Source organism: Lepisma saccharinum, chromosome 1 (genome assembly GCF_977018435.1).
Source record: "Lepisma saccharinum chromosome 1, izLepSacc3.1, whole genome shotgun sequence".
NCBI lineage: Eukaryota > Metazoa > Arthropoda > Insecta > Zygentoma > Lepismatidae > Lepisma > Lepisma saccharinum.
The window spans coordinates 31410916-31438397 of record NC_139229.1 but is presented as its reverse complement, the minus strand read 5'-3'; the positions used below and the strand labels follow the sequence as shown (position 1 = coordinate 31438397).

General features: G+C 41.5%; 1 protein-coding gene across 6 annotated transcripts in view; it reads right to left on the bottom strand.

The window, feature by feature from the left end:
- Nucleotides 1-1140: 1140 nt before the first annotated feature.
- The window catches only part of LOC145994316 (transcription factor Sp9-like), a 142647-nt gene continuing 116305 nt past the window's right edge, over nt 1141-27482 (bottom strand). For all 6 annotated transcript variants that reach the window (XM_083130431.1, XM_083130462.1, XM_083130423.1 and 3 more), the window contains one exon: nt 1141-4275. In XM_083130431.1, the coding sequence (XP_082986557.1) occupies nt 2956-4275 (1320 nt within the window). In that variant the 3' untranslated portion in view covers nt 1141-2955. The remainder of the gene's footprint in view (nt 4276-27482) is intronic.

Below are 27482 nucleotides of genomic sequence, written 5' to 3'. Positions count from 1 at the left end.
CTGCTTTCCGTTGTTCTGCTGCAGGGGAGTGAATGGACAGAAATTCTCTTCGCCTTATCTGAGAATGAAAACAGGTTTAGCCTGTGTCAAGCAGAACTTTTTGTTTGAATTTGTTTGTTTGCACAGAAAGACTAATCGTGACTGGACCTACAGTTTACAGTGACATGTGCAACCTTTCTCCTTGAATTTTCCATTCTGATAATTACGAATTTTGAAAAAATAGCTAAATATATTTATAATTCCCTTTGTACCATTTGCATTACATTCGCTATTGCCTGGATATATTGTTTGCTCACTTTATGACCACATAGGCTAATCGGGACTCGATCTACAGTTTAACGTGCGATCCGAGCCACGGGTATCGAACTCGATACTGAGACCCCTTGATTACAAGGCTAGTGACGCCACCGGGGAGGTCTGAATATTTGCAATAGTAAATAAGCTTACAGTGCAGCGTCATGAAACTATACTAGACAGCAGTGAATGCAATCCAAATTAAGATTGTTTGTTTGTTGCTATTTGATAACTTGACGTCGCATCTCTACATGTGTAGGTTAACAGCGACCACGAGGATGAATGATGAAATAGATGACACATACATGCTTTACCTAGAATTCAAACCTAGCTGTGCTAACCAATCCGTCTCAGAGGAGATGAATTGCTAAGAGATCAAAGTCTCTCTAAGAATTCACAGTGAAAGCTTTGTTTATTTGGGATTAGTATAAACCTTGAATATGAAACAATATGCAGTTTTGTGAAGTTGACTACTGCCCACTGGGAATCGAACCTCTTACCCCTGGATTACAAAGTTACATATGGATTGAGATCTGTCCGCTAGGTAGACCCAGACTTCAGGCCTACCATTATATCAGGCCATGACTAGAATAGCATACAGGGTACTGCAAAAGTAGTCTGACTGTTGTTCTTCCTCTCTTTCCAGATAAAAAGCAGTAATTGAGGGCAAACGTGGCAAACCACAATGTTGAGTACAATAGCATACTAGCGTAGTGTAAGTGTGCTTTTACTGCAGAATTCACACTACAGAATAAAATATTTAACATATCAGTCTACTTTTGGCATACTCTGTAGGTCTAACATGTACACAAAATCAAATACAAGGAAAAAGAATGAGGTTAAACCTATGTTCATTATTATGTTTATTTTTCTTTAGTGAAGATTTGAAATTTTACAGAGACTTAAATTCCGTGCCTATGCAAGCTTTGAAAAAAAAACTCCTGGTACAAATATAACATTATTTTTTTATCCCTTTGCTGCTGTTATTATCTTTGAGTACAGAATGAGGAAGGAGGGAGAAAAGAAAAAAAAACACTAGCGCTGCACACACACTAAACGTCCAGTTCTCGAAGGTGATATGTAACTGTCAACATTCACTATTTCTCTCTCACTCAAACGAACCACATACACAAACACAGGGTAGTCCCGCTTCGCACTTCTCTTACGATGCAGAAAATGTTGCCCGCACAGTTATGCGACGGATAAAAATAGCACTTTCGAAACTCATTTGTTTCTATAGTCTCATTTGTTCATAGTCATCACCTGTTTTCGTAACATCACGTTCTTATATATATATATAATATGTACACAAAATAGTAGAAAGCTTGATTGTACATTATGTAATAACTCCACAATTGACGTAGAGATCTGTTATAGAAGCAGGGGGTTATACACTATAATACACAAATATATTTATATTATATAATTTTTATATATATTTATATATCCAGATTTTTTAATAGTGAAATACGGGAGAAACAGTTGAAAGTCTCATTTTTTTTAAAAAAAATCTGATCCCATGGCACAAGTATTTCCAGTGAAAGAGGTTTAGAAAGAAGTCCGTGTATTTCATTTGACAACACTCACAGAGTGTTTCCACAACCAGATAAAAGATGGCAGAACTACCATCTTAGAAATAAGAAATAAGGGTAGTAGGAGTGAAAAAATGACAAATGTATTTCAGAAACAACCATTGGTTTTGACCCGTGTGATGCATAGCGTTCCCGCTTAGTAAGTGTGAACTCGACTGGCCTCAAGATGTCAAGAAATCTTTCACTACCGTTCATTCGAAGTTTTAACAGAGGTGCTTCGGCTGCCTTCGGGGTTTCCCGGGATGACCTCTTCTTCGAGCGGATTAGTAACAGTAAATGATGTATTCCGTTCAAGATCAATTAATTGCCCAAAGTAGGTTCAGTGGTATCAGCTGAGCATCAGAATTGCTTTCATTGGTTCTGCGGTGAGTATCTGCTTCATGTCCGGAGATGTACGAGAGGTGACGAATGTATCCGAAGAACTCTAATCAAAAACACATACATGACATAGGTGTTCACGAGCAACGTAAAACATTACTGCATTCAGACGAGTTAGTACCAATTTTTAATTCGACTGTAATGAAATTAGTTGAATATTACCAAAATGGCTGCCTAATCCTTGAAATAAAGATCAAAATGTACATGACCAGAACTCAGTGTCTACGAAATACACTTTAGGCTTAATATGACACACTCCTACTTGTATAATAGCGTTGAATGTAGGAATTTTGAGGGGTCAATTTGACAATTGGAACGCAAATTATCACATACTTTTAAAACAAGTGCGTAAGTCTTGTAGTTAGGCCCTGCCGTGTGGCGACAGTTGCGAAAGTTTTTGCGCAAATGTTTTTTACCTTGTCAACCGTGAATATACATAGAGGTTTGGGAAATGGTCACAATTAAAGATGAACTTGGGCCACGATTCACATCTACCCAGCGGGAGCACCATAACTCGAGGACATCGGCGAAACACCCGACGCATGGTTCCTTTTTCCCTTCCGTTCCGAAGCACATCCGAAGCACATCAGTGACCTTCAGCTCCATGCTGGTCAGACTTCACTTCCCCTAGTGACGGATGAAAGAAAAGGTTCAGAGTTGGTACCCCTGCAAGCGCCGGGGCCCACCTTTCTCAGACGACGGGCTTCACGTCCAGCGGTGGGCTGGAGACCGACCCGTCAGACATGGGCGTCCCCTGCTGTAGCGGCGGGGTGTTCACAGACGCCGGTGAACTGACGCTGGGAGGCTCGGACTGGCTGTTCTCGGAGTCACTGCAACTTTCCGAACTACCCTTCTTGCTGCCGTTCCCGTTGTGGGTCTTGACGTGCTTGGCTAGGTGGTCGGACCGCATGAAGCGTTTGTTGCACACGGGACATGCGAACCTCTTCTCCCCGGTGTGCGTCCGGAGGTGGCGTTGCAGCTCGTCGGACCTCGTGAAGCGCTTCCCGCAAAAAAGCCAGTTGCAGACGAACGGACGCTCCCCGGTGTGCCAGCGAAGATGCGCCTTCAGATGCGACGTCTTCCCGTAAACTTTTCCGCATCCCGGTATGTGGCAACTGTGGATGTTCTTCTTCCTGAGGTGGACTCCCGCTGGACCTAAGCGTTCGGCTTCCTGGCAGTTAGGGCAGTCGCACGTGGCACGGCCGGTGTAGCGTCTTTGAGATCTCGGCGATGGAACCTGAGGCAGAGACGGCTGGCTGAGACCGAAGGACGCTCCTACACCCTGAGACGGTAACATGGACTTGTAGGTATCCTGCAAGAGGTGCTGGCCCGAGGAGAGCAGATGCGCAGTGTTGGACGCCGCCAGGGAGTGGCTGAGCGTCGAGTAATCTGTAGAGTAGTTGGCCATCTGGCTGGCGTGCATACCCGTCATACCGGACAGACCCGACGCCGTCGCCCCGCTCATGTCCAGCCACGGCCCTGCGCCCGCTGAGTGCATGTCCCACCACGACGTCGAGTTCAGGCTGTTCACCGACGACACTTCCGGCTTGATGCCTCCGTGGGCGGCGCTGGGAACCGTGTTGAACGGCCAAGACTCGTACGGGTGCGCCGCGGCCGCCGCCACCCTCGAGTACATGGAGCCTAGATGCGCCGCCGTCCCTTCCACCTTGCTCAGCAGAGCCGCCTGCGAGTTGTCCGCCTGTGTCGCGCCGCCCGCCGGGAAGTAGAGGTCCCCGCCGTAGGAAGCCGATCCGCAGGTCGCCGAAGTCATCACAGGTCGGTTGTAAGCCATGGAGGAGTTGGGCATCGAGCTGGCCAGGGTCCTCTGAGCAGCCGTCAAGGACAAAGACGCCGACGCCGCTGAGCTGGTACTCGTCGGGGAGGACTTCTTCCACGGATGGAACCCTTTGCCTACAGCTGCGTCTGCTAGTGGTGGCGGACTTTTACTGGACAACTTGTTGCACTGCGCCGCTAGCATCGCCAATGGCGTCCCGCGTAACCCTGGATGCTCCTGCAAAGACAAGAGACAAGACCATACGTTAATACAAAGCCACATACTGAAGTTCGCATGTCATATTACAGATTCTATCAGGGAGCCAAAGGAATAACGTTTGCTCAGAAGGCATTTCCAAATAACAGGAATTTGATATTGAACTTACGAGCTTATGGAACTATTGGCCCGTGTCAGCAAAGTTATGTTCGAAAATTCCTCCCCTTTGGAGAAACCGCTATAAAATTCCTTCTAGAGCTTTCAACTGTATCTTCGTGTCGTTTGCTTCCTCTGGTGGCTACACAGTAGATATTTTCGATAGTTTCGTAGCACCTTGGGTTATAGTCTATCACAGATATCATGTCAAACCAAACCACACTAGGATAGACTTGAATGCTCTAGAAACAATTCTAAACGGGTATAACTGTTAGCCGTTTCTCGAAATGAGGCTAATTTCGGAAAACAACTTCACTGTAGTAGCCCAAAGATCCAGCGTGGCCTTAGATGACGTATTTGGGTGGACATTGAAGGAAAGAACTAAGGATGGGAAAATAGGAAAGATAATCAAAAGCTGGAAGAAAGCGTACAAGGACAAATTTTAAGAAGAAATAAATACTGTGGCGACATTCAACAAGGAGCTCAAGAAAAAAATCAGTCAGATTGCTAAATACCATTATTCGAAATAAGAATGCCATCTTGTTGAGTTGCTTTTATGAATTTTGCAGACACATACACAAACTCAAAATTAGTTAATTCAAATTTGCTGCACCTTTGCTGCATCAACCGACATAATCAAGTGTGCAACATTGGTATCTTTGAAATACAAGTGTGATTTCACAACTGCATTTGTGGAAATATCTGCAGGAGCCTGTACGTGACCAACAATTTTTGTAATTCAATATTGTTACAGGAGCTAAAATTTAATCAATTTTTTGTGTGAAGTGACACACTTTGGGTTGGTTCTGTGTGCAGTAAGTGAATTGTCCTTACTTAACTGGCATGTTGCTGGCATTAAAAGGTAAATGAGTAAATGGTATAAGTATTATACCATTGTTCTGGTTGTATTTGCAATGAAATATGCCGTAAAGGAAGATTGTGGTCAATTAGTGAGAATTTCCGTGTGAAATTCAAAAACAGTTGATTCTAAGAAAAATACAATGCAATTACATAAACACCAACAACATGAATGTTCCGTTATAATAAAAATATCACGAATGTATTGTGTCTCTCATGTTATACAAACAGTGTGGCTTTTCATGACACAAATTGTGTTTTTGTTTTTTTTGCGTCATGCCAAGCTGTCAGCAATGAAATCTACATGAACCATTGCTTTGGTTCTCTTCATATACATATATCCTGTTACGTATGTCAGCATTTGGACCGCGAATTACATTTATTGCTGTTATTACCAGAGTCTAAGGAACGCTCTGGAAATTTGTTTCAAGGATTGTTGGTTTTGGTACAGCTCAGTTCAGTTGCAACAGTGTCCTGATAAGTTCACAAAGCCTAATGCACATTATGAATGTCTTATTCTTGCTACGAGAGCACGTTCGTGTTCAACGTCGCTGAAGGCTTGTAGAGTTCACAAAAGAAAACGTATTCTGTGGTTCAATTCGCGTAAGCCAAGTGTAGAAAACATACTGGGAGTTTGCTATAGCTGCTGAATAAACGTGTTTTGTATCACAACAGACGCAAAAAAGTAGGTCTATCAAAGAGAGGATGATTTAATATTTTCTATTCTAGACGTTCTTGGAATATATTTTCATAATTAAATCGAGGATGTGAAATATGCCAGTTTGGTCACAGTAAAATTTTTAATATATACCACTTTTAAAATTAATTGGGATACATTTTCAAGGCAACACAAACACAAAAGTACATATTTATTGTCATAGCTAAATTATGTTTTTGCACATATGCAACTTGAAGTTTATAATTAATTCCATTGTACATAATATAATTATTTTATCGCATAGGAAGGCATTATACATACTTTACTGGGTATGTGCTTTTCATTCGTTATAAAAGGATCTGTAGAAATATTTCCACAGCATTCATACATGTATAGTTTTATAATTCTATAAACATTATTCTGCGAGAAAAAAAAGGTCTCATCTTATACTTTGGAAGGTTGTGTTGTATGAAAATACATAATCTGCAAAATAATGTTAGAATCATATGTACGAACTGGAGTTCTTCATTCCTGTAAATTCCGTACCTGCATATGGAATCAATATGAGACCTTAGTACTTGAAATGACATATCTATTTCCTGCGAAGACCATCTGCAGATCATATATGAGAACCACGTTGTAAGAAAAATAAATTCTTCATCTCTACAAAGGCAATTGCTATTGTGCGAGACCATATTATACAAAATGAACATTTTTATTCCTGAAAAGGTCATACCTGCTGATAGTGCGAGATCCTATTGTAGGAAATGAAGTTTTTCATTCCTACAAAGGTCATACCTGCTGTTAGTGCGAGATCCTATTGTAGGAAATGAAGTTTTTCATTTCTAAAAAGGTCATACCTGCTGATAGTGCGAGATCCTATTGTAGGAAATGAAGTTTTTCATTCCTACAAAGGTCATACCTGCTGTTAGTGCGAGATCCTATTGTAGGAAATGAAGTTTTTCATTCCTACAAAGGTCATACCTGCTGTTAGTGCGAGATCCTATTGTAGGAAATGAAGTTTTTCATTTCTAAAAAGGTCATACCTGCTGATAGTGCGAGATCCTATTGTAGGAAATGAAGTTTTTCATTCCTACAAAGGTCATACCTGCTGTTAGTGCGAGATCCTATTGTAGGAAATGAAGTTTTTCATTTCTAAAAAGGTCATACCTGCTGATAGTACGAGATCCTATTGTAGGAAATGAAGTTTTTCATTCCTACAAAGGCCATACCTGCTGATAGTGCGAGATTCTATTGTAGGAAATGAAGTTTTTCATTCCTGCAAAGGTCATACCTGCAGATAGTGCGAGATCACATTCCTGCAAAAGCCATGTTGGTGGTGCGACAAAGACCATATTGTACGAAAGGAAACTAATCATTCCTGCAGATCATTTGAGACTGCGTTGCAAGATTTTCGTGAAGATACAGAACACTACTATACACCACGCTAGAAGTTTACCAGTTGATAAACGATATTTGAATGTAGCAAGTTCTGTTTGTCTTTCATTTCCTGCCCATTTTAGAACACCTATAAGGAAACCGAGCAGAAAAGTTTCTTATCACATTATGATCACCACAAATCCGCCATCTGCACTTACACCATCCTCTCTTCCCTATCCGTTCCTTGTGTCAGGAAACAATGCCGAAACCAGAAAACGATTACATACGGGGAACCACGTCTCCGGTTCATTGTCCAAAATCCCTTTTCATAAGCTCAACAAGGGTCTTTGACGGTGTAATCGTCTTTAAACAAAAAAGTACCAGGTTGGTTTTCTAAGCTTAGCAGATGAATGGGATAAAAGGGGGAGGGGGTTCCACCACGCCCCGTTCAGTGTTTTCTAGTGCTTCATTGGCTGCGGGGCTATTGGAGGAGAATTGCCAGTGTTTCCCTCTGGTTGGCTGCTACTCTTATCGATCTCGCAAAGAACAAACTCTCCCCTTCCTCCCTGCCGACAGCGACATACATCCGGCGGGCGACAACGGGTTTCTCGGGTTGGGAGAACCATAAGGACCTCTATTGGATTCAGGGTTGCCAGGTGCATGCACATTTCCAGACCTCCACGAGTATTTCGTACCGAACGGTTTATTAATTTCTCATAAGAACCATCTCCCCCATTTCGAGAATGGTCAAGTAAATGGACACCCCAAGCGAAAACAACTCCTCTTCTACTAAATCTATCTTTAAGAACAATTTACCATTAACATTGGTTAAATCGTCAAGACTACCTTAAAGAGGCAGAAAAACAACGTAAATAAAATCCAAAACTGTAATATTGAAATAAATAAATAATAATAATATGGCGTTTGAAATTCGATACAGAAACATTCCATCTAAGCCATGTCTGATGAGGCCTTCTCAACCAAGCCTAATTTTATAAATTTAACCAATATGCACTATCACTAAAATAATTTAATTCTGCATCGATTGGGAAGATCAGCCAAGATAATTTCGAAAAAACAAAATGAGGCTTTTAATGCCTCAACTGACACATTTAAATGTGTAATTTTGGTATCTTTGAAATGCATTTCTTTGTGTATTTTGACACACCAAAAAAGTGCATCATTTGCAGTTTATGCACGTTAATGTGTTGCTGGAGTCAGCATGGGTCAATTCAAACGTTTTGGGTTCTGTCTGTATTTGTTTGTTCTTTGACAAAATTCCGCATACAGCGCAATTGGGGCTTTTACGCTGAAATCGTCAACAATGAAAATAACAAAAATAATTCAGAAATGAGTCACCCGCTTCAGTGACCGAGCGCGTTAGATGGTGGACTTCCGATGTCGTCACTGAAGTTCGATTTCCGGCCTGGACATCTTAATCGTCACTCATCCTCATTGTCGCGATTAGCCAAAGGTAACAGAAAAGCGATACTAGATAATAAGAATACAAACACAACAATAATAAATCAAACACGGCATCATTAGGTATGATTTAGGAGCATTTGTTGCGATGGGTGACCCAATGACGAGGCCTACTCTGAGCAAAATAGACGTCTATATCAACACTTAATGGCTGGAATGTAATTTTTTTGGAATTTCCAGAGAATGTCTTTCTGCATCAAAGACGTATGTGCAAAGATAAAAAAAGTTTGTTTGTAATAATAATAATAATAATAATAATAATAATAATAATAATAATAATAATAATAATAAAAGTTTCTAGTATCCAAATGTTTGTTTAAATTGGAGACAAAGATTGTTCATAAGAAGCAAATTATTTTAGCAATCGTGCACATTTGCTCAGAATTACCAAAAAATCTAGTTAAAATTGTAAAATTTAGTAGCTTAAGTAAACAAACAAAGGTTGGAATTGTGGCAAACGAAAATCAAAACCAAAAGAAACAAATCCGTTTTTCTTGCGAAAGGGGTTGTTGTGAGTGTCCCTTCATCAATTCCATCTTATCATCACTCGCCGCAATTAACCGAAACTGGCAGGAAAGCGACGCTAAGCTAAATATCAAATAGGAAACCAAACAAATCCGTTTTTCTCATGAAAAGAAGTGTTATGATGTATGACAATTCTGCAATTAACTTTAACAACCTTCTTTGTTGTGACGGCGAAAACACCCAGATCTCCTTCGAAAAAAAACAAACAGAAAATTTAACTCCGATGGCCTGGCAACCCTGTTTCTCTCAGAGCCTTAAGAGCCTTGGCTAATGGCAACGTCTGGGACAATCTGCTCGTAATGGGGGAGTGGATGCGGGGCTTGTAATCGATGAAAATCCAAGTAACCCGGTGTGGAATGCTCCCATCGCATCTGGGAGGCCTCATTTGTCCCACTCATTACTGTCGAGGCACCATTACGCCCTGCCAGCGTCGCCTTCGGACCCACTAGTCGTGTTCCCCTTCGATGGAATGCCGACTTCAATGTGGTGAAAGATAGAAAAGATCATCACGTGACCCTGATCCCCCGAGTTTTCCGCCGCGAGCAGTATGCGAGAAGTTGTTACCGTAAGCTACAAAATCTGGATCAAGGTAACTTTTTCGACGGGTCTCGAGTTGTCGTTGTTGTCCACTTTATGCACAAATAGGCTAATCGGAACAGGACCTACAGTTTAAGCAGGCCCGTAGCCAGGAATTCTTTGTAGGGGGGGGCGAAGTCAATCCTAGAGGGGGCAATTTTTTAATATACGGTGTCGCATTGGCAGATATAGCAGGGTACACAGAGGCAGTTGCCCCCTCCCCCAAAAGAGATAAGTAACAGAAAAGGGATGATATCTTGAAACTCCAAAGAACAAAAAGAACTTCGAGCAACATCAAATAGCAATATTTCGATAATGACCTTTCCAGATTGCCAAAGAATATAAAGTTTAACATAAATAGGCTAATAGGGACTGTATCTACTTGATATTTACAGGTCGATAATCTTAATGGACGATTAATATGTACCAACAGCTTTGGGCCACTCTGCAGAACTGATTAAGGGAGCCCTTTATAAATCATGCTTCATAATGATTCCCTCTAGTTTACAGCATGCAAGATTTTTACGCACAAAGGAATCTAACGAGAATCCAACAACACCATTGTGTTGTGTTATGGAAGAAAAATTGAATTAATTAAATAATAATGGTTAGATATTATCTACACTTTGATGAATTGTGTAAAAATTTGTAATACACTTTTTTTGTACTTGCTAAAACATTAAAACATGGGTCCCTTGGACTCTATTTCCTTCAAAGGGGAGACTCTTGAATCAATACAGACAATGTTTGCCTACTGGTTATGTTAACCATTTTGCAAAATATTGTGTAAATTATAGGTGAAATTACACCTGACAAACAAATAGGAATCCCTTGATTGATCAATGACTTCATTGATTTCATATGAAGTTTCATAGAAATAAATTGTTTTAATAGGCCGCAAGTAATTTCACGGGGCGCCATGGCATTCTCTTTAACATTTTTCTTTCATATAGATCGTTTGGCTCCCATGGCCGACTCCCGCCGCCCCATATGGCTCTGAACTTGGACTATAAAAATAGAATGTATTGCGAGCGGAGCGAGCAAAAAAAATTTACGAAATGTACTTTTACTTGTATAAAATCTGTAATCGAGGAGGGGGGCAATTGCCCCTCTGTGCCCTTGCAAGTGCCCTTGGCCGTCTCGAAGAAAATGCAAAGAACACGTGAAAACTAATTCCATCACGAGTATCCAATTGTCCTGCTATTCTTAGATTCTCCTAGTCTTGTTTTTTACTTCAATGTTTGCTTCCCCTAGAATGGACTTCCATCCAAGTTCAGGGGAGACAATGCCCCCAGCCCCCCTGTGGTTGCGGCACTGTTTATGAGTGTGTCTTCATCAATTTCACGTCATCACTCATTGTTGCGATTAGCTAGAAGTGGCAGAACAGCAACGCTAAGTGACAAAAAAATCAAATATCCATTCTCTCTCTACCACATGAATCATTATTACCAATAGGTAGACTTGGGAAAGAAGACTACCGTACTCAAAATGTCACAACTGTTCTAGATACTGAAAATTTCTAAATCATTTCCCGAAGTCTGAATCTGGAAGGGAATCCCCCCGCAATCCTGATACGACATTATACGGAATCCTATACACTCTAATAAATCACAAAATTAATAAATGTCTTTCTTATGATGCTAGAGTAACACATGATATAATTGTAAAGATTAGAGAGAATTCCAGGTAGGAATGTGTTCCGTATTTTTCACAGGGGGGGCAAAGCAGGCTCTCAGAGGGGGCAGTTGCCCCCCCCCTGCCCCCCCTCTAGCTACGGGCCTGAGTTTAAGGTGGGTCGACGAGGCTGGAGGTGACCTCCGTGGATGCAAGAATTAATGATGTTGAAAGTTCATAATTTTACTGACAATTTACAGAAGATGACTGTGAAACGACTTCCTTCCGGGCGCTCTTGCTGTTACCCTGATAAAGTTTATCACCAAACCTAAGCAGAAACTCTGTTTTAAGGAAGAGTAACCTAGTAGCGCTTTTAGCAGAATTACCGTACTTTCACATAATTACCTTGGTTAGAAGCTGCTCTTTTTAAAGTACTAGTATGCTAGAAGCAATGTTTTCACCATGAACAGTATAATATTAGTTAAGCTTTCAACAGGATTAATCTTTTAGAATTAACGCTTTCTGTCAACAGAATTGGCTTGTACAAGCAGTGTTTTCAGCAGGATTAGCCTGGTAGAATTAGTGGTATTCAACAGAATTAGGTTCTAGAATTAGCCATTCAGTAGAATTAGCCTGGTAAAATTATCGCTATCTAGAGGACATGGTCGGCCGGAATTCGAACTCTAAACTTTTGGCGTCGTCGCGCGCTGTGCTAACCACTCCGCCACAAAGGTCGGTAGTGGGTAATCGGAGATTAATTTATAGTGTAGTATATAGTATACGAACCACGTAAATCTAAGAGTCCTGGCTTTGCTATCGAGAGGGTAAAGTACCTGGAAGTTTGGTACTGACCAATGATGGTAAGTCAACCACAATCTTTGGTATAGTCCGTGAAGAACATATAAGGTCAGTATTATTATTGCACCTAATGAGAAGAGTTCAACTATTCACCGCCACTGCAATGTGACCATTTGGTACACAGTAGAAGTGGATCACATTACGAAAACTGCGAAGGAAGAACTGCAACTGACCAATCCTTAGTCTGAGGATCTCTGGGAGTGCAATTCGACAGAAGAGAAAGGAGGGGGAGACTTTAGTAACCCTTGATGCATATCGCCACCCCGGTAGCCAGCTGGCTCGACGGAAACAAAGCCCGGATAATTGATTTATGGCCGAACTTCCTAGCCCACATTAGGCTTTTGCAGGGGTAGAGAAAAAAAGGAGCCTAAAAAAACTGAAAATAAAAGTGGTTGAGATGGAAGAGCTGGTAGCGCTTTGTTCCCAAGTGTCAAGACTGTCTGGTCAGATGTCGATGGAGTGGTATAGAGACGTCTGCTCTCAGAGGGAGATAACCACAGATTAATTACGTATAGGCCGTCTTCTTCACCGCTCCACAAGCTAGCTCAGTGGTTATCGGTGCTACCTGTGCGTAGGGGCAATAGTTGGATGTTACGGAGCGTGGCCAAGCTGGTGTTGCCATTTCGAAGCGTGCAGCCATTGCAAATTTCGTTTTAATAGCATCAATTCATGAAATAACAGATTGAAACAAGGTTCTCATGTCTTGCATTTTTTTGGTCTCCCCGTTAATGTAGACACAAAAAGCTAACTTCATCAAATCTCTTGATGCACCAGGCGTGTAAGGGGGTGAAAAGGTATACAAATGTCACCCTCACTTCCATGTAGTACACCTCGGTAAATGCAATGTTGCAGGGCAACGAGGCTCTGGCGTCTGGAGCTACGGTCAGTATAATTATCTGTAGGGCTGTGTGTTATCCTGTATGTTGTCGTTATGTTTGCCACTGGCGTATGCTGACTCTAAAACATGGACTAGATCACTATGACACCTGTTTCTAGGCTATGAAGGAGGGAGAAAACTAAGCTCATTCTTGACGTCTTGAAGGAAGCCACGTTACCATGCCAACGGTAGTCAGGTTGCCAACTCCAAAGAATTCAGGATGCCAAATCCTAAGAATTCAGGTTGCCAACTTCAGAATCGCCATTATCCTCTTTTTAAAATCAGGTTAATTCACAGTTTCTAATGGATTTTTCTTCAGAATTTTACTTTCTAGGCTTAAGGCTGCGCAGATAGCCTAGCCTAGCCTGGAATATATGCTCCTGATGTGTGCTGAGTGATCCTTTACAGCCTCAGCTCTTAATTAGGTAAGGATATTTTATTCATCAGAGACATGTGTTGATTTAAGTTAAGATAAGGCGCTGGGCCCTGTATAATGTGACGGGTGCAAAATAGCCTAAGTGCTTAATTGATGCAATAAAGTGTGTTGTTTGGCCTTTACCAAGAATCAGGTTTACATTTTAATACATTTTTGTATATCACTGCAAAGATAAGTAAAGCATTCCTTTCTATATACCCGAGCTATAGGGTACTTTATTGCATCAATTGATTCACCTTTCTGCCACTTTCTCGATGACGCACTTAAGCAATTGATCCGAGCTACAGACTTGGTGCATTTCTTGTTTCACCTGATGCATTTACTTTTCTGTGTATAGTAGTGACGTCATAATCAAGGGGTCCCGGTTTCGATTCCCGGTGGGGGCACATGCTGTTTCTGATCGAACTTTAAACTGTAGGTCCAGTCCCGATTAGTCTGTCTGTGCAGAAAACAAAAAAAACCTCAAGACGCGACCCATTCTTCGAATATCAACGGAGTAACGATAGAACGCTACAAGTTACAAAAAATGGAAATTGAAGCTTTTCTTAAAGCCAAGGTGAAGATAAACTGTAGAAAGCAGTTGTAGAATGACGCTTTAAATTTATCTAAATGCATGAAATAAAGATTGATGCATTTTCTGTATCCGTTGACACAGCTAGATATGTAATTTTGATTCCTTTTAAATAGTCGTGTCTGATCTGTTGATGCATTTTAGTATATCAGCGGTTGGTATGCATTTTGATGTACTGCATCACTATAGTAAATATGTATTTGTGTCAATTGACACATTTTGGGTTTTCTGTGAAGGCACTGTCTCCAATTGAACAAGAAAGCGCCATTGTTCAACCACGCAATTTCCCGCCTACCGCCATTTACAAGCGAGCAGTGACATCATACGTTCGTCATAAAATCGCGTGTAATTGTTGTAGAGTGAAATCACCACCGCGTTTGAGGTGGCTTATAGGCATCGTAAGAAAGGAAAGTCAGTCTTTCCTACGTTGTTCTTCACCCTTACGCAATGTGGTGGGGAGTGGTTTGACCCGATGGATATATACCACAAGGATATGAATGTGTTACGTATCCATATGGATGGCAACCATGCGGCTAGGATACGTCCTCAATGACCTTCCCGATGACGTCGTCTCCTTGTAATCAAGGGGTCCCGGGTTCGATACCGGCTGGAGTCCCGATTAGCCTAATGAACTTAAAACGGAACTCCTTGAATGTCGTCGTTTGATACTTCAGACATTCTTACATATCTGAAACGGAATTCGTGAGAAAGTGTATGAACACGATCTTTCAAATTTAGGGAAACGCACGAAAGTGCTAAATGCGAATCTTAATCTAACCAACAAAAGAGAGACAATAAAGTTTGCGTTTTTGTATCAAAGGTTTCTAACTCGCTTTTCTACAAAGCATTTCCGGACATTCGCTACGAGACTCGGCGACAAGCGGCCCGGCGTCAGAGTTTGTCTTTCCCGGTGAAAGGGGTCCGAGACAGTCGCTAGAGTCGGCTATTAAAATTACAGTTTTCATATTGTGTACTAACCTTGACTACAGAAGGTGTTGAAAATGATGTCCCTCTGCTGCACCGCATTCCTGGCATCTCCGAAGGAAATTGCCATTTACACGTGGCACGTGCAAGTTCGCCTACTGTAATTCTCCTGATTTCTCGTACAATACTGTCTTTTAACTCACGGATGGTTTGCGGATTGTCTTTGTATACTTTATTTTTGATATTTAAGAATTTTAGCGGCTCTAAATGCTGTGGTTTTTGAAACACCCGTTTCTTGTGAGAGGCGGCGGATAGATTTCCGAGGAGACTGTTCTAACCTTTGTCCTATCTCATCGAGTTTTTCCTCAGTAAGTACACGTGGGTTTTTCTTTCCACTTTTATTCAGAACTGACCCTGTTACTCTAAACTTTTTACGAGGTTTAATATAGTTGTCCTATGTGGAACGGGAACACCAGGAAATTTCGTTGCAAAACGTCGTCGCACTTCTCCACAATTCCTCTTTCCGAAGTAACACTCGACAAGATAAATCCTTTGTTGTAATGTAAACTTCCGTGGTGCCATATTAAGCCACAATCTTCAACACACGGACACAACACAACTTCCGAGGGAGGATTATACTGGCTTCAGTCTGCAACGTCAACAGAAAGGGAAAGAGAGCGAAGGCAGGGAGAGCGAAAAAACAAACTGTAGCGTGCGACTGTCGTGGACCCGTTCACCGGGAAAGACAATCGGTGACGCCGGACTGCTTGCCGCCGAGCCTCGTAGCGAATGTCAGGGAATGCTCTTTATAAATTGTAGATTATAACCAGGGAACGAATTTATGGTTAATTATTATGAGGAAGAATTATGGTAGATGAAATTGACTAAACAAGCACCATGGTAGGATTTGAACCTGGAACCTTCTGAGGAGCGATTGTGGTACCGAGGTAAAAGCGAGAGAGAGAGGGGGGAAGATATAGACAGTGAGAGAGAGGTAGAAACAAGAGGGAGAAAGGGAGAGAGATAGATTGAGAGAGAGATACAAAGACAGTGAGAAAGAGGTACATAGACAGGAGAAAGACAAGTGACAGAGAGATAGATTGAGAGCTAGAGACAGAAACAGAGAGACACAAGAGACAGAGAGAGAAAGAGCGAGCGAGAGAGAGACATTACACACACACACCCACGCGCGCGCACACACTATAAAAAAATGATTGAAGAAATGAAAGTCTAAGACCGTCAATATGCTGATATCCAACTAACCGTAAAAAAAAAAAACAGTGACCGTTCACTAAAGCACTGCCACCCCATGGTTAACTTAATTAATGTATTTTTATTAATCCAGTTTTTAAAAATATTTGTGGTACACGCAACTGTAATGTATAACCACATTGTCTATCTTTATACATGGGGCCAGAGGGAGCACTTGCCCCCCTGAGAATATGGAAGTTACAAATGTATGTATTTTTTTAATAAAAACATTAGTGGTAGTAGTAGTAATAATACTAATAAAAATAATATCAACAATAAAAGCAGTAATAATAGCAATAATAATAATAGTTTCTATTACCCTGCCTCCTCTGAGAATAAATCCAGCGGTTGGCTTTGGTTACGTCCCTTTTTGTAAATAAACAGGTTGACCGTTATCAGTGTACATACCAACATTTGAAGCAACAATGCATGTTATTCATAGCATGCGTAAGGAAGAAATCAAGGTGGTTCGATAAGCAGTGAATCGACAATAGTTCCATCATTAACTATTGATGATATATATGTGGAAATTTGTCTGCTAAGGAAATGATGTCGACGCATGTCCTCACACCATTACACCTCCTTCAAGTTCTTGGTAGATTCCTGTCGGACCGTTTAGAACGCGGCTTCATGAAAATTTATGTTCGTTAACCTTTCGGCATTCTGCGCACGCCCATGAGCAGTTGGGACGTTGGGAGGGGAGGGGAAGAGGTCTTATTTAATTTCCATAATTACGTTCGCCAGGGAAAGGACCATGCGTGCATGTGTGTGTGTGTGTGCGTTCAAAGCTGGAGAAAATGACGAAGCACAATAGTGAAACAGTCGTTTTCCACGCGAAAGTGGTGGAAAATTATTCCCATGCCAGTGTTGTCTAAGTTACTCGCCACGTTCCGGATTCGAGTCCCGGCCGGGACATGAGTTTCTATTTTCTGATTTTATATGTAATCGTTGGTCCCGTAGGTACGACGATTGACTGCCACGCGGGAAATTTGGGTTCGATACCCAGTGTAGATGGTCCGAGGTGGGAATTTTCCCTCCATGTCACTGCATGGATCGGGTCCGTGGCTTAGCCTCTGATCACATTGAGTATGCATGTGGGCGCTGCGGAGAGAGCTATCTCCACAACCCCCCATTGAGTCAATATGGCACGGTGGAGTGCACAAAGGGATAATGCTACCTTTATAATTCATCCTCACAGTCGCGGTTAGCCAAAGGTGGCAGAAAAGCGACGCAAAAAGAAGAAAGTGTAATTTACTGATAAAGTAACGCGTTACAGTTACTTTGCTTCAACAAGTAACACGTTGAAGTTAACGTTACTTTTCCCTTCCAAAAAGTAAAGCGTTACTGTTATCTCACTTCCAAAAAGTAACGCTTTACCTTACTTCCAAAGTAATGCATTACCGCGATTATGGTTATTTTACTTCCAAAAGTAAGGCGTTACGGTTACTTTACTTGCAAAAGTAACTCCTTACAGTTATTTTACTTGCAAAAGTAACTCGTTACAGTTATTTTGCTTCCAAAAGTAACGTGATACAGTTGCTATTTTGCATTGAAAAATAACGCTTTACCGTTTGTTGCCCATGTTTCGTCCTGGGCAACAAACCTTCCATTCAACGCGAGTATCACAAAGTAACGAAGCACCGTTACAGTTATTCATGAAACGTGTTACTAACGGAAGTACCAAAAGGTCGCTAACGTCCTTCGGTATACAGGAAGTTCAAGCAAGAATCAAAATTTACAGCCCAGAAGCTGTAACCGAAACAAAATTCCAGAAACACCCCTTCCACGCAAAACAGAACATTCGATCAATACTTTGATGAACAAAAGGTCAGTGCATCTTGTCTTTACCTCCAGATATTCCTAATGTATGTAGATCTATAGGTCCAGAACATTCCACCTTGCCACGCACACGTCGAGCTGCGTGGCATGCTAATTGCTGCCCGCAATATATTCAAGACCTTAAGTAAATTAAGGTCAATTGATGGGATTAATTGGTGTGAAATGACGCTGGTGCAGGAAGCACCTAGTGGTGCCTCCCCTCAGAAAACCCGTTCTCCGACTGCGTTCGTTCCGTTTTATCTTCTGCGCGAATAAACCTAACCATGGCTAATTGCGGTATTGCATGTGTTCTCTTTTTCCTTTTAAAATAAACCCCATTGTTTGGCTTGATATATTATTTACGCTAGTTGGGTTGTTTTCCCATACGCGATGTCGTTCTGTGCACACGTGGCGTAATATTAAAATAAAGATAAATATGATTTGTTTAGGACAAGTGAAGAAAGGTTCCGTTGACCAGAATGAGAAAATACTGGTTACAATTCTAAGGTGTTGGGAAAAAGGCACATAAGTCACCAATTGCGATTTTCTGTTGTTTTCATTTGTCACAAGGAATCAATTAATGGAAATATTGTAATTTTATATTGGGTATGTGCAAAGACACTAAACATTGATGATCCAACACAGTGGCGGCAATTGAGTTCCAAAACTTGGGGGGGGGGGGGGGCAAAGACAGTATATTTTCACTTTGTAGATAAGGTTTAGCATAGTGCGGGGGCAAAAGTGGCTAAAAGTGGAGGAACTGCCCCCCCTCGTCCCCCCTAATCGCCGCCACTGAATTCCAACATGTGTATCATCTACATAAATAACTGTCTGCTGCAAAATTACAGGTTTCAACTAGTTTAGTTTTTGGTTTTAACATATTTTAATTGTGACGCCAGAACTTTCTTCTTCTTTCGGTACGTAATAATTACATTAAAGTAATTGTTTTTTAATCATCACATTATTTATTTTGGATATTGAAGACAGATTCTTCAGATTGAGAGATTAAAATACCCATTTTTTAGAGTGGTTGCACTGATCTACTGTATACATAGGCACCGGCCCAATATTGCATGGAAAAACGTTTCAGTGTGAAATTACGGAATGTTTTTGATAAATTCATATACTTTTCATTTTCTACCTTGCTGTGCTGTCCACAAAAGCGCGGACGTTTGGTTATTGAGGTCCTATAAGATAGCGTGTATTTTCTCGCCCTTTTGGTTTGCTATAGAACCAAAACAAATATAATTTATATACAGTTGAATGGCAAAGACAGACACCTGTTGAGAAAGATCGTTGTTCATGACGCTGTGTGTTTTCATGTGTAATTTACATTTCACTTATGTTTACGTGTAATAAATCAACGCATCATCATTACGCGTGTGTTTTCTTATCATATCAGCGGTGAAGGATTCACAACCATCTGAAGCCACGACGGCCAAATGGCGCTTACATTTTACATGTTTGTGGTCAAATAGTGTGTATATTATATGTATTGGTGGCCAAATGGCGCCTTAATTTTTCGCGTTTGTGGCCAAATGGTGCTTTGATTTTACGTGTTTGTGGCCAAATGGCGCCTTGATTTTACGCGTTTGTGGCCAAATGGCGCCTACATTTTACGCATTGGTAACCAAATGGCCTAAACATCGAGGTCTAGTTTCGAACCTTGATCTGAACGGGTGAAATTTGTTCTCATCGGTGACGTAACCCGGGAACAAAATTACTGTTAACAAATTCAAGTGCTCAAGCAATATAACCGTGGCGAAGCACTGACTGCGAGAGAACAAGTTGCCGTTTACCCAGCAAACTGCGTCCCCGCTCGAAGCAATCGAACAAAAGAACATCGCATACATCAGCTCCCGGGCCCATCCATCCACGCCACGGAGCCAACGAAAAACAATTAAAAATTTAATAGCCACGATATTTATTTCGAAGATGGAACAATAACGGGGCAATTTGTATTTGGATCGCTTCCCATTATGTATCGCAGGGCGACGGCAAGATCGTGGTCAAATGGTTAATCTCCGCCAAGCCCCGTGAGTTTTCGTTTTAATCTCCTCGACCAATGAGGAGCCTCCGAATGCGACGCTGTCTGCGGCAGTAAAAGCCGGAGAGTGGTTCTAGGGGGAGACGAGGGGGAGCAGTCTCCTGCTGGAGTGGGTAAAGTTTCCCAGATCATGGTTTAGGGGGAGGGAGAGGCAGACGCGAGGAAATAAACAGACTGTCCTAATGAATCAAAGACCTTTTCCACCCATGATGTTCTTTTGTTTTGTGCTCCTGCTCTCTCCCCTCCCCCCTCCTCTCTCTATAAATCAGTGGCAAAACGTGGAGGCTTCTTCGTGTAAGGCAAACACACACTCACTCAGCATCACGCACACACACACACATGTGTGCGGAGGGAGGAGAGAGAGACCAGTTTAGGAACTTGGTTTGATGAAGAAACTGCGCAGGAGTCGCTGCAGATTTTATCTCCGGTTCTGGTTTTCTCGAAAGGGGGGATAACTTGGCTCCCTATTTAACTTCCGCCGTCTAGCATGTAAGAAGGAGAAACAAGAAGGTTTTTTTTTTAAAAAAAAAGCACAAAAAGAATAAACAGAAAAGGATTTTTAGACGACACAAAAAGAAAAGTGAAATGGAAGACAAGAGAAATAGAAGCAAGGCAGTGGGTACAGTAATGGACAAGGAAGAATACAGGATAATACGATGACATGATGTAAGAATACTTAGGCATATAATGCGTAATGACTGTTTCTGTATGTGTTTTCTTGTGTCTCATGCTTCCTCTATCTCCATCTTTTTCAAGAGACCATTAGCAGATCTACATCATAACAATGTACAATTGATTTATATTGAGACAAAACTAAAGAAAAACTTTAACCATTCCAACTATTTTGAAGTTGATTGACATTTTAAAATTAAAGGAATTAGATTGCCGACCTCCGTGCCAGAGTAGTTAGCACAGCGGGCTTCAACGCCAGGGGTTTCGAGATCGAATCCTTGTCTGGCTATGGGTGCTCTTCGTGAGCGTCACTTCACCAATTTGATCATATCATCACTCATCCTCATGGTCGTCATTAGCCAAAGTGGCAGAAAAGCGAATCAAGTAGAATCAAATGAAGTCAAAGGAATTAGTTTGCTACCTTATATACTGTATTATATATTACTAAATATTTGAATATAGATATGTATAAATGAATAAATGAATTCATTTCTTACTGTTACACACAATATATATATATATATATATATATATATATATATATATATATATACATATGTGTGTTGTGTGTGTGTGTGTGTAAAAGTAACAAATGAATTAAATATTTAGTAATTTGTTTTATATATAATAACATAACAAATATGTATATCTTATAATAATTCATTTATATATATTAAGGGATTTCCCCAACAAGAATTCGGTGATTTCACACCTTGCGGCAGAAGTGTTGCAGGAAATAAGAGCAAGAATACAAGTTCAAGGGTGATACTTTTGCCAACACACACGGAAATCCATTCCGCCTCATACGTCATGGGACACGTGGAATCCAACTTCACTTGGGAGTCTTTATCGTATCTGTTTGGAGAAGGAGATCAGGGCGGCCATTACACACATCCGGCAAGGAAACCTGTCGAAGGCGGCCGCTTGATAGTTTGTCTTTGCCCTCGGCCCCGGGGGTACGAAACGAGAGTGTTGCGTATGCAGATCAGGAGGTGATCGACAAGGGCTTGGAAAGCTGGTCCCGGGTAAAGAAATCGCTCCTGCCACGATGAAGGAAAATGATTGATGACCGCATTTTCCTGCTTCATCAGTGCGGTGATTTTTCCCCCTACAGGGACAGCCCAGCCCGGTTGTTGCTGGTTCGGACGCATCTGTAAGCTGAAACGCATTACGGTCATTACTGGTACCTTTTGACGCGGCGCCGAAAGTTGTGGGTGAGGATTGCTACACCCAGAGTGGCGGAGCCCTCTAAGAGAGACGAGAACGAGAGACCTTTCGAGACTTATCGATACGAGACTCAAGGTTGGCGTGTGGAAATTGTCCATTTTAGTGTGAAGTCTTTGTGCAAGATTGCTTTCTTCAGTTTCATATAAATAAACTCTTCTGCATAGAACTATTTGGATTTAGATCGACAGATCTCCACTTCTAATCCTTAGCGAAGTGGAGTCACTTATCTCCAAAGGGTCTCCCGATGGCGTAGTGGTAACGTCGTCGCCTTGTCATCAAGGGGTTCCGGATTCCATACAAGATAGAAGCACATTGCGCAGTGATTCGCATTTCATTTTAAACTGTAGTCCAGTCCCGATTAGCCTATCTGTGCACAAAGTGGACTTAAACAACAAATCAAACAAACAAACGTATCTCCAATTTACTGACTCTAAGTCAGACATATTCCTAACAATAGGGTAACTTCGGTGAATAACGCCACCAATTGGTCATTTTGTTCTATAACTCATACATTTTTATTGTTAGGAACATGAAACTTACATGATTAGCAGAATGAACTTTCCTCTATTGTGTAATAATAAAATATTGATTGCACTGTTATAATGAAAGCAATAAAATACGAAATTCTGTGTTAATGCAAAATGGCGTTATTTCCAGACCTGTCGGGTAATAACGCCATGTTCTTAATTACAAGTAAAACATTCACATTATCTTAATTACAAATAAAACATTCACATTTTCTTTACTAAACTGTACTAGGAAAAATAATTACTGTAGTAAGTTATTAGAGAAAGCATGTCTTTTTTGTCTTTTCGCGATACCCAGTCCCTCAATGTTCTGCGAGGAATTTGGAACAAACGTGCAGCACATACTATCTTCATTCCTTGTTTGACGGCTGCCATAGCTTGCCTAAAGTCATCTACTGACCATTTGGCCTGTATATTTCTACATTTTCTCGCCATCTGAAAGAGGAAATTAACCGAGAATAAATATCTGTACGCCTCGAAAGTAACTGAGCAAGGATAAAGCTATTTTCGAAATCAACATTTCCTTAAATTTGAGTTTAAATTGAGTGGCGTTATTCCCCGACACGATGATGGCGTTATTTCCCGAAACAACAGATTGCAGTTTAACCAACTGTTCTAAACTTACGACACCGACCATGAAAACCGTACACACATAATTCTCTTACGTAATAAACGTATTGCGTACGTACAACATTGTTAACATTTAAAATCTAATCCTACAATAGAAAAACACTCATCTTTGTCGGCGCGATGAAAATGTGGACCCTTTTTCCTCGAAACGCAACTCAAACGTCTACACTGTTCAAAGTGTTTCTCTTAAATGAAGGCTCGACAATGGCAACCGTTATTATCAGCAATGCTACCAGGCACCATTGTTTATCGCAAAACGGTGAGTCACCCCTTAACATTACATGTGTCCATGCTTTCAGAGTTGAAACTTTGAAATGGCGTTGTTTCCCGCCTGGCGTTATTCACCGAAGTTACCCTATATAATTTACTCTCTCCTGTGAATTTGATAAATTGGAGTTACGTCCCTCTGCTCTCACAAGACGAATCGCACTCTAAGGTAGGGGGCCCATATATCGTCCCCAAGTCACTTTTGCGTACCTGGAGACCATATCAAATGACGTAAGAGGTCCAAAATTTTATATAACCTTCGTCAACTATCTCTTTACATGGAAACCAAGCCAAATCCCTTTTATAATCTATTGTTAGTATCAAAACAAATTAATTGAGTAAGTACTCACATATCGCAAAACCAAAAAAAGCGTGCCTAATTTCGTCCCCCTAGACAAGATCGGAAAAAAGAGGGTAATAATGATTTGCCAAGGTTACTTATAAATGGCAATTACAAAAGTGAACATAATGAACATAGTTAGTCGAATGTAGCAAACTGAAAACATGAATTTAGCGCAACTCAGAAACAATATTATGTTTACTTAAGTTATTATTTATTTGTAATATGAGCCTTTAGTCTTCCAAGCAAGTATAACAAAAAATTGCACACAGCTTTTGGCGCCGGAGAATGTTTCGTGGAAACATCTGAAACATTTGTACAGCGGATCCCGACGACGAAATTAAGAACATGACGGAGGACGAAATTAGGAACAAGACGGGGGACGAAATTAGGAACAACCCTCAAAATAACATGGCGGTTCCTACCTTTTCAACAAGTGACCTTGATGAAACACAACACATACACCCTGTTATATTGACAACGTACCTAAGCCAATGACATGCAGCGAATATAAAACCTACACTCACACTGGGCGTAAATGACTGCTAACAATGACATTGCAAGAACTCACCTGTTCACGAAACCGAAACTTATCCGTTACACCGGACCATAAATTGTCTTGAGCCCAAAATTTTCACAACTCACTCTGTGTGCCTTCCCCAATCCTTGAGTGCCGGCGCTGATTGGCCCCTTAGCTACAGGGCCGTACCGAAGGGGAAGAAATTGGGCGCGGGAACGAAATTCGGGCCCCCTACCTTATTATTCACGTTTAACTTTCGAAATGTCTGATGAAATGTTTCGGAAGGGGAACAAAGCTGAACACGAGCAGAGAAAATTTGATTTTTTTAGTCCATTTTATGCACAGATAGGCTAATCGGGACTGAACCTATAGTTTAAAGAGTGATCCGAACCACTATGTGCCTCCATCTGGTATCGAACCCGGCACTATTTGATTGCAAGGTGACGAAGATACCATTACGCCATCGGGAGGCCTTCGAGAGTGAGACAGAGAGTACATTTGTGTATAACCTGACACAAAGCCCTAATTTACCTCTGGCCATCAATGCCTATCATCTGTCCTCGGTGATCCAGTCGGTTGGGCGTCTGACTGCCACGCGGAAGACCCCGGTCGATTCCCGGGGTGTGCGATCCAAGGTTGGAGTTTTTATGTCCCTGAATAAAGCGGCTCCGGGGTTTACCAAGCCTCAAAATACATGGGTAACTGGGGGGCAACCGGGGCCTAGTGCTGATCACACCACCCCCAAAATGGCCCAGACGCAGAATGTGTGGGAACCTACACCCACATCCCCTAGATATGCCTTAACGGCAATATGCACCGGGAACTCTACCCAAATTCCAGTGTTCGAGTCACGGCTGTTCATTGTGAGAGCCCTTTTAATCAATTTGATCTAATCGTTCCGATTAACTAACAAAAGACAGAAAAGCGACAGATTCATGTTTTTAACCCCTCCATTCTTCTGTTTGGGTCTTTTTCTCGCTCGCTAAGCAACACCCGACTCAATTATCGTCCAAAAATGCCAAACGCAAAGCTCAGGACACTACAATCACGTGAGGGCAGGAAGTTCTTACAGCGATCGAGCGACTGCCATGCCAGAGGTGTGGACGGGGAGTTTTCCAATTAGACGTGGCTTATCAAGAGGAGACGCCGCACCCTGTACTTAGCTCTATGCCCGAGCAGCCTCTTTCAGCGCGCTGACTGATTTACGACATGCGTAACGCGAGCGATGTAATGATACATCCGTCAACTCACTCTCGTTGTTCGGCGTCTGCACGTGCGAGTTTCGCCGACGGGAGAACAAGCGTTCGATCCCCCCTGCGGGCAACAATTCCGCTCCTACGATGTGTTTATTCGGGCACGTGATCTGACATCTCTTTCGTGCTACGTCCTCCCTTCTCCCGAGAGTATACAAGGCAAGGAAGAAGCAAATATATTGTAAATAAGCACTATGTCGATAGATGGCGTTGATTGTCCTGATCAAAAATATTGTAAATGAGCATTAGGTCAATAGTTAGCGTTGATTGTACTGATCAAATATATTGTAAATAAGCACTAGGTCAATAGAAGGCGTTGATTGTCCTGATCAAATATATTGTAAATAAACACTAGATTAACAGAAGGCAATGATTGTCCTCATCAAATATATTGTAAATAAACTATTGTTTTGATCTACCGAATGCTAGAACAACCTGGACGAAGGATTCTGAGTGGGAAATCACGATGAACAATTTGAACGATTCTTTGTTCTTGTTTGGTTGAACCCAATTGAGTAACCGAAATCTGAATATAATGCATATAAGAGATAGAATGACCATTAAAACACAGACAACCTGAAAATATGCCGTCTACTCTTGAGACAACCCAAACGAAATATTTTTAGAGTCACCAGTTTCCAGGTTGAAAGATTGTCAGTCATAATAATACCGTGCTGTTCTGGTAATCGGAAGATCGCACGATCCAATCCAAGCTACGATTAAGGCGAACGAATCAATCGAGTGTGGCTAGTCAATATCAAGACAGTGCATACAAATGCTTTGAAAGAAGAGACAGGCAATCTTGTCACAAGGTATGGACATGCAACCCAGTGGGTTCCAGTCTGGCTAACATTTCCACATCAACTTCAACAAACTACTTCAGATTCTTTCGCTATCCACTCTTTGTTCAGTAACAAACATAAGCTCCCTACAGTCTTCTTTCGACCATGGAGCATCCTGCGAAAGACTTTTCCTCCCCAATCACTGACTTGGGGGGCAAAGGTGATTGGTTGCTTTGTTTCAGTGGGGGAGTCGGCCACAGAAGCGGCAGATGCTACCTTGCTGATGTCCTGGCACCAACTCTGAAACAATGGCAGCTATTGTTTATGGGTCTCCTCCCACTTTTTCCTTCCGTTTAGCTAGATCATATGGCTAGATCTCTAGTTCAAGAACGTCCGCTAGAGTGTCAACTCTATCATGCAGTTGGCGTGCAAGGTATTGCAGGGGTCTATCTAGACTGGTCCATCTGGGGGGATGTAAGTTCGCATTAAGAGTAAATTTAGAGCCAAACATAAACTAATTCCATGTAGTGCTACCCGATAGTGAGGGGTGCCGGAGTCCTCAGCACATTGCGCTACGACGCCAGGGGTCCCGAGTTCGAATCCCGGCCTGGGTATGGATGTTTGTGAGTGTTTTTTTAATCAATTTAATCGTGTCAACGTCATCTTGACGATTTTCCGAAAGTGGCACAAAAACAGAAGTAAAATAAAGCAAACCAATCATAGTGAGTGGTTGTGAGATAGTATGTTTGGTGTCTTGACAGATTGCACACGTTCTATCGTACTGAACAAAGATCCATTAAGCTAGTCTCTCTATCCACTGATATTATATAAAGTTATAGTCTTGATAATTGATTGTCTTGATTTATTTTACTTCGCTTTCCTGCCACTTTTGGATGATCGTCAAGATGAGGATGAAAGGTGATGAGATGAAATGGATGAAGGGACAATCACAACACATAAGAACAAAACACAACACAAA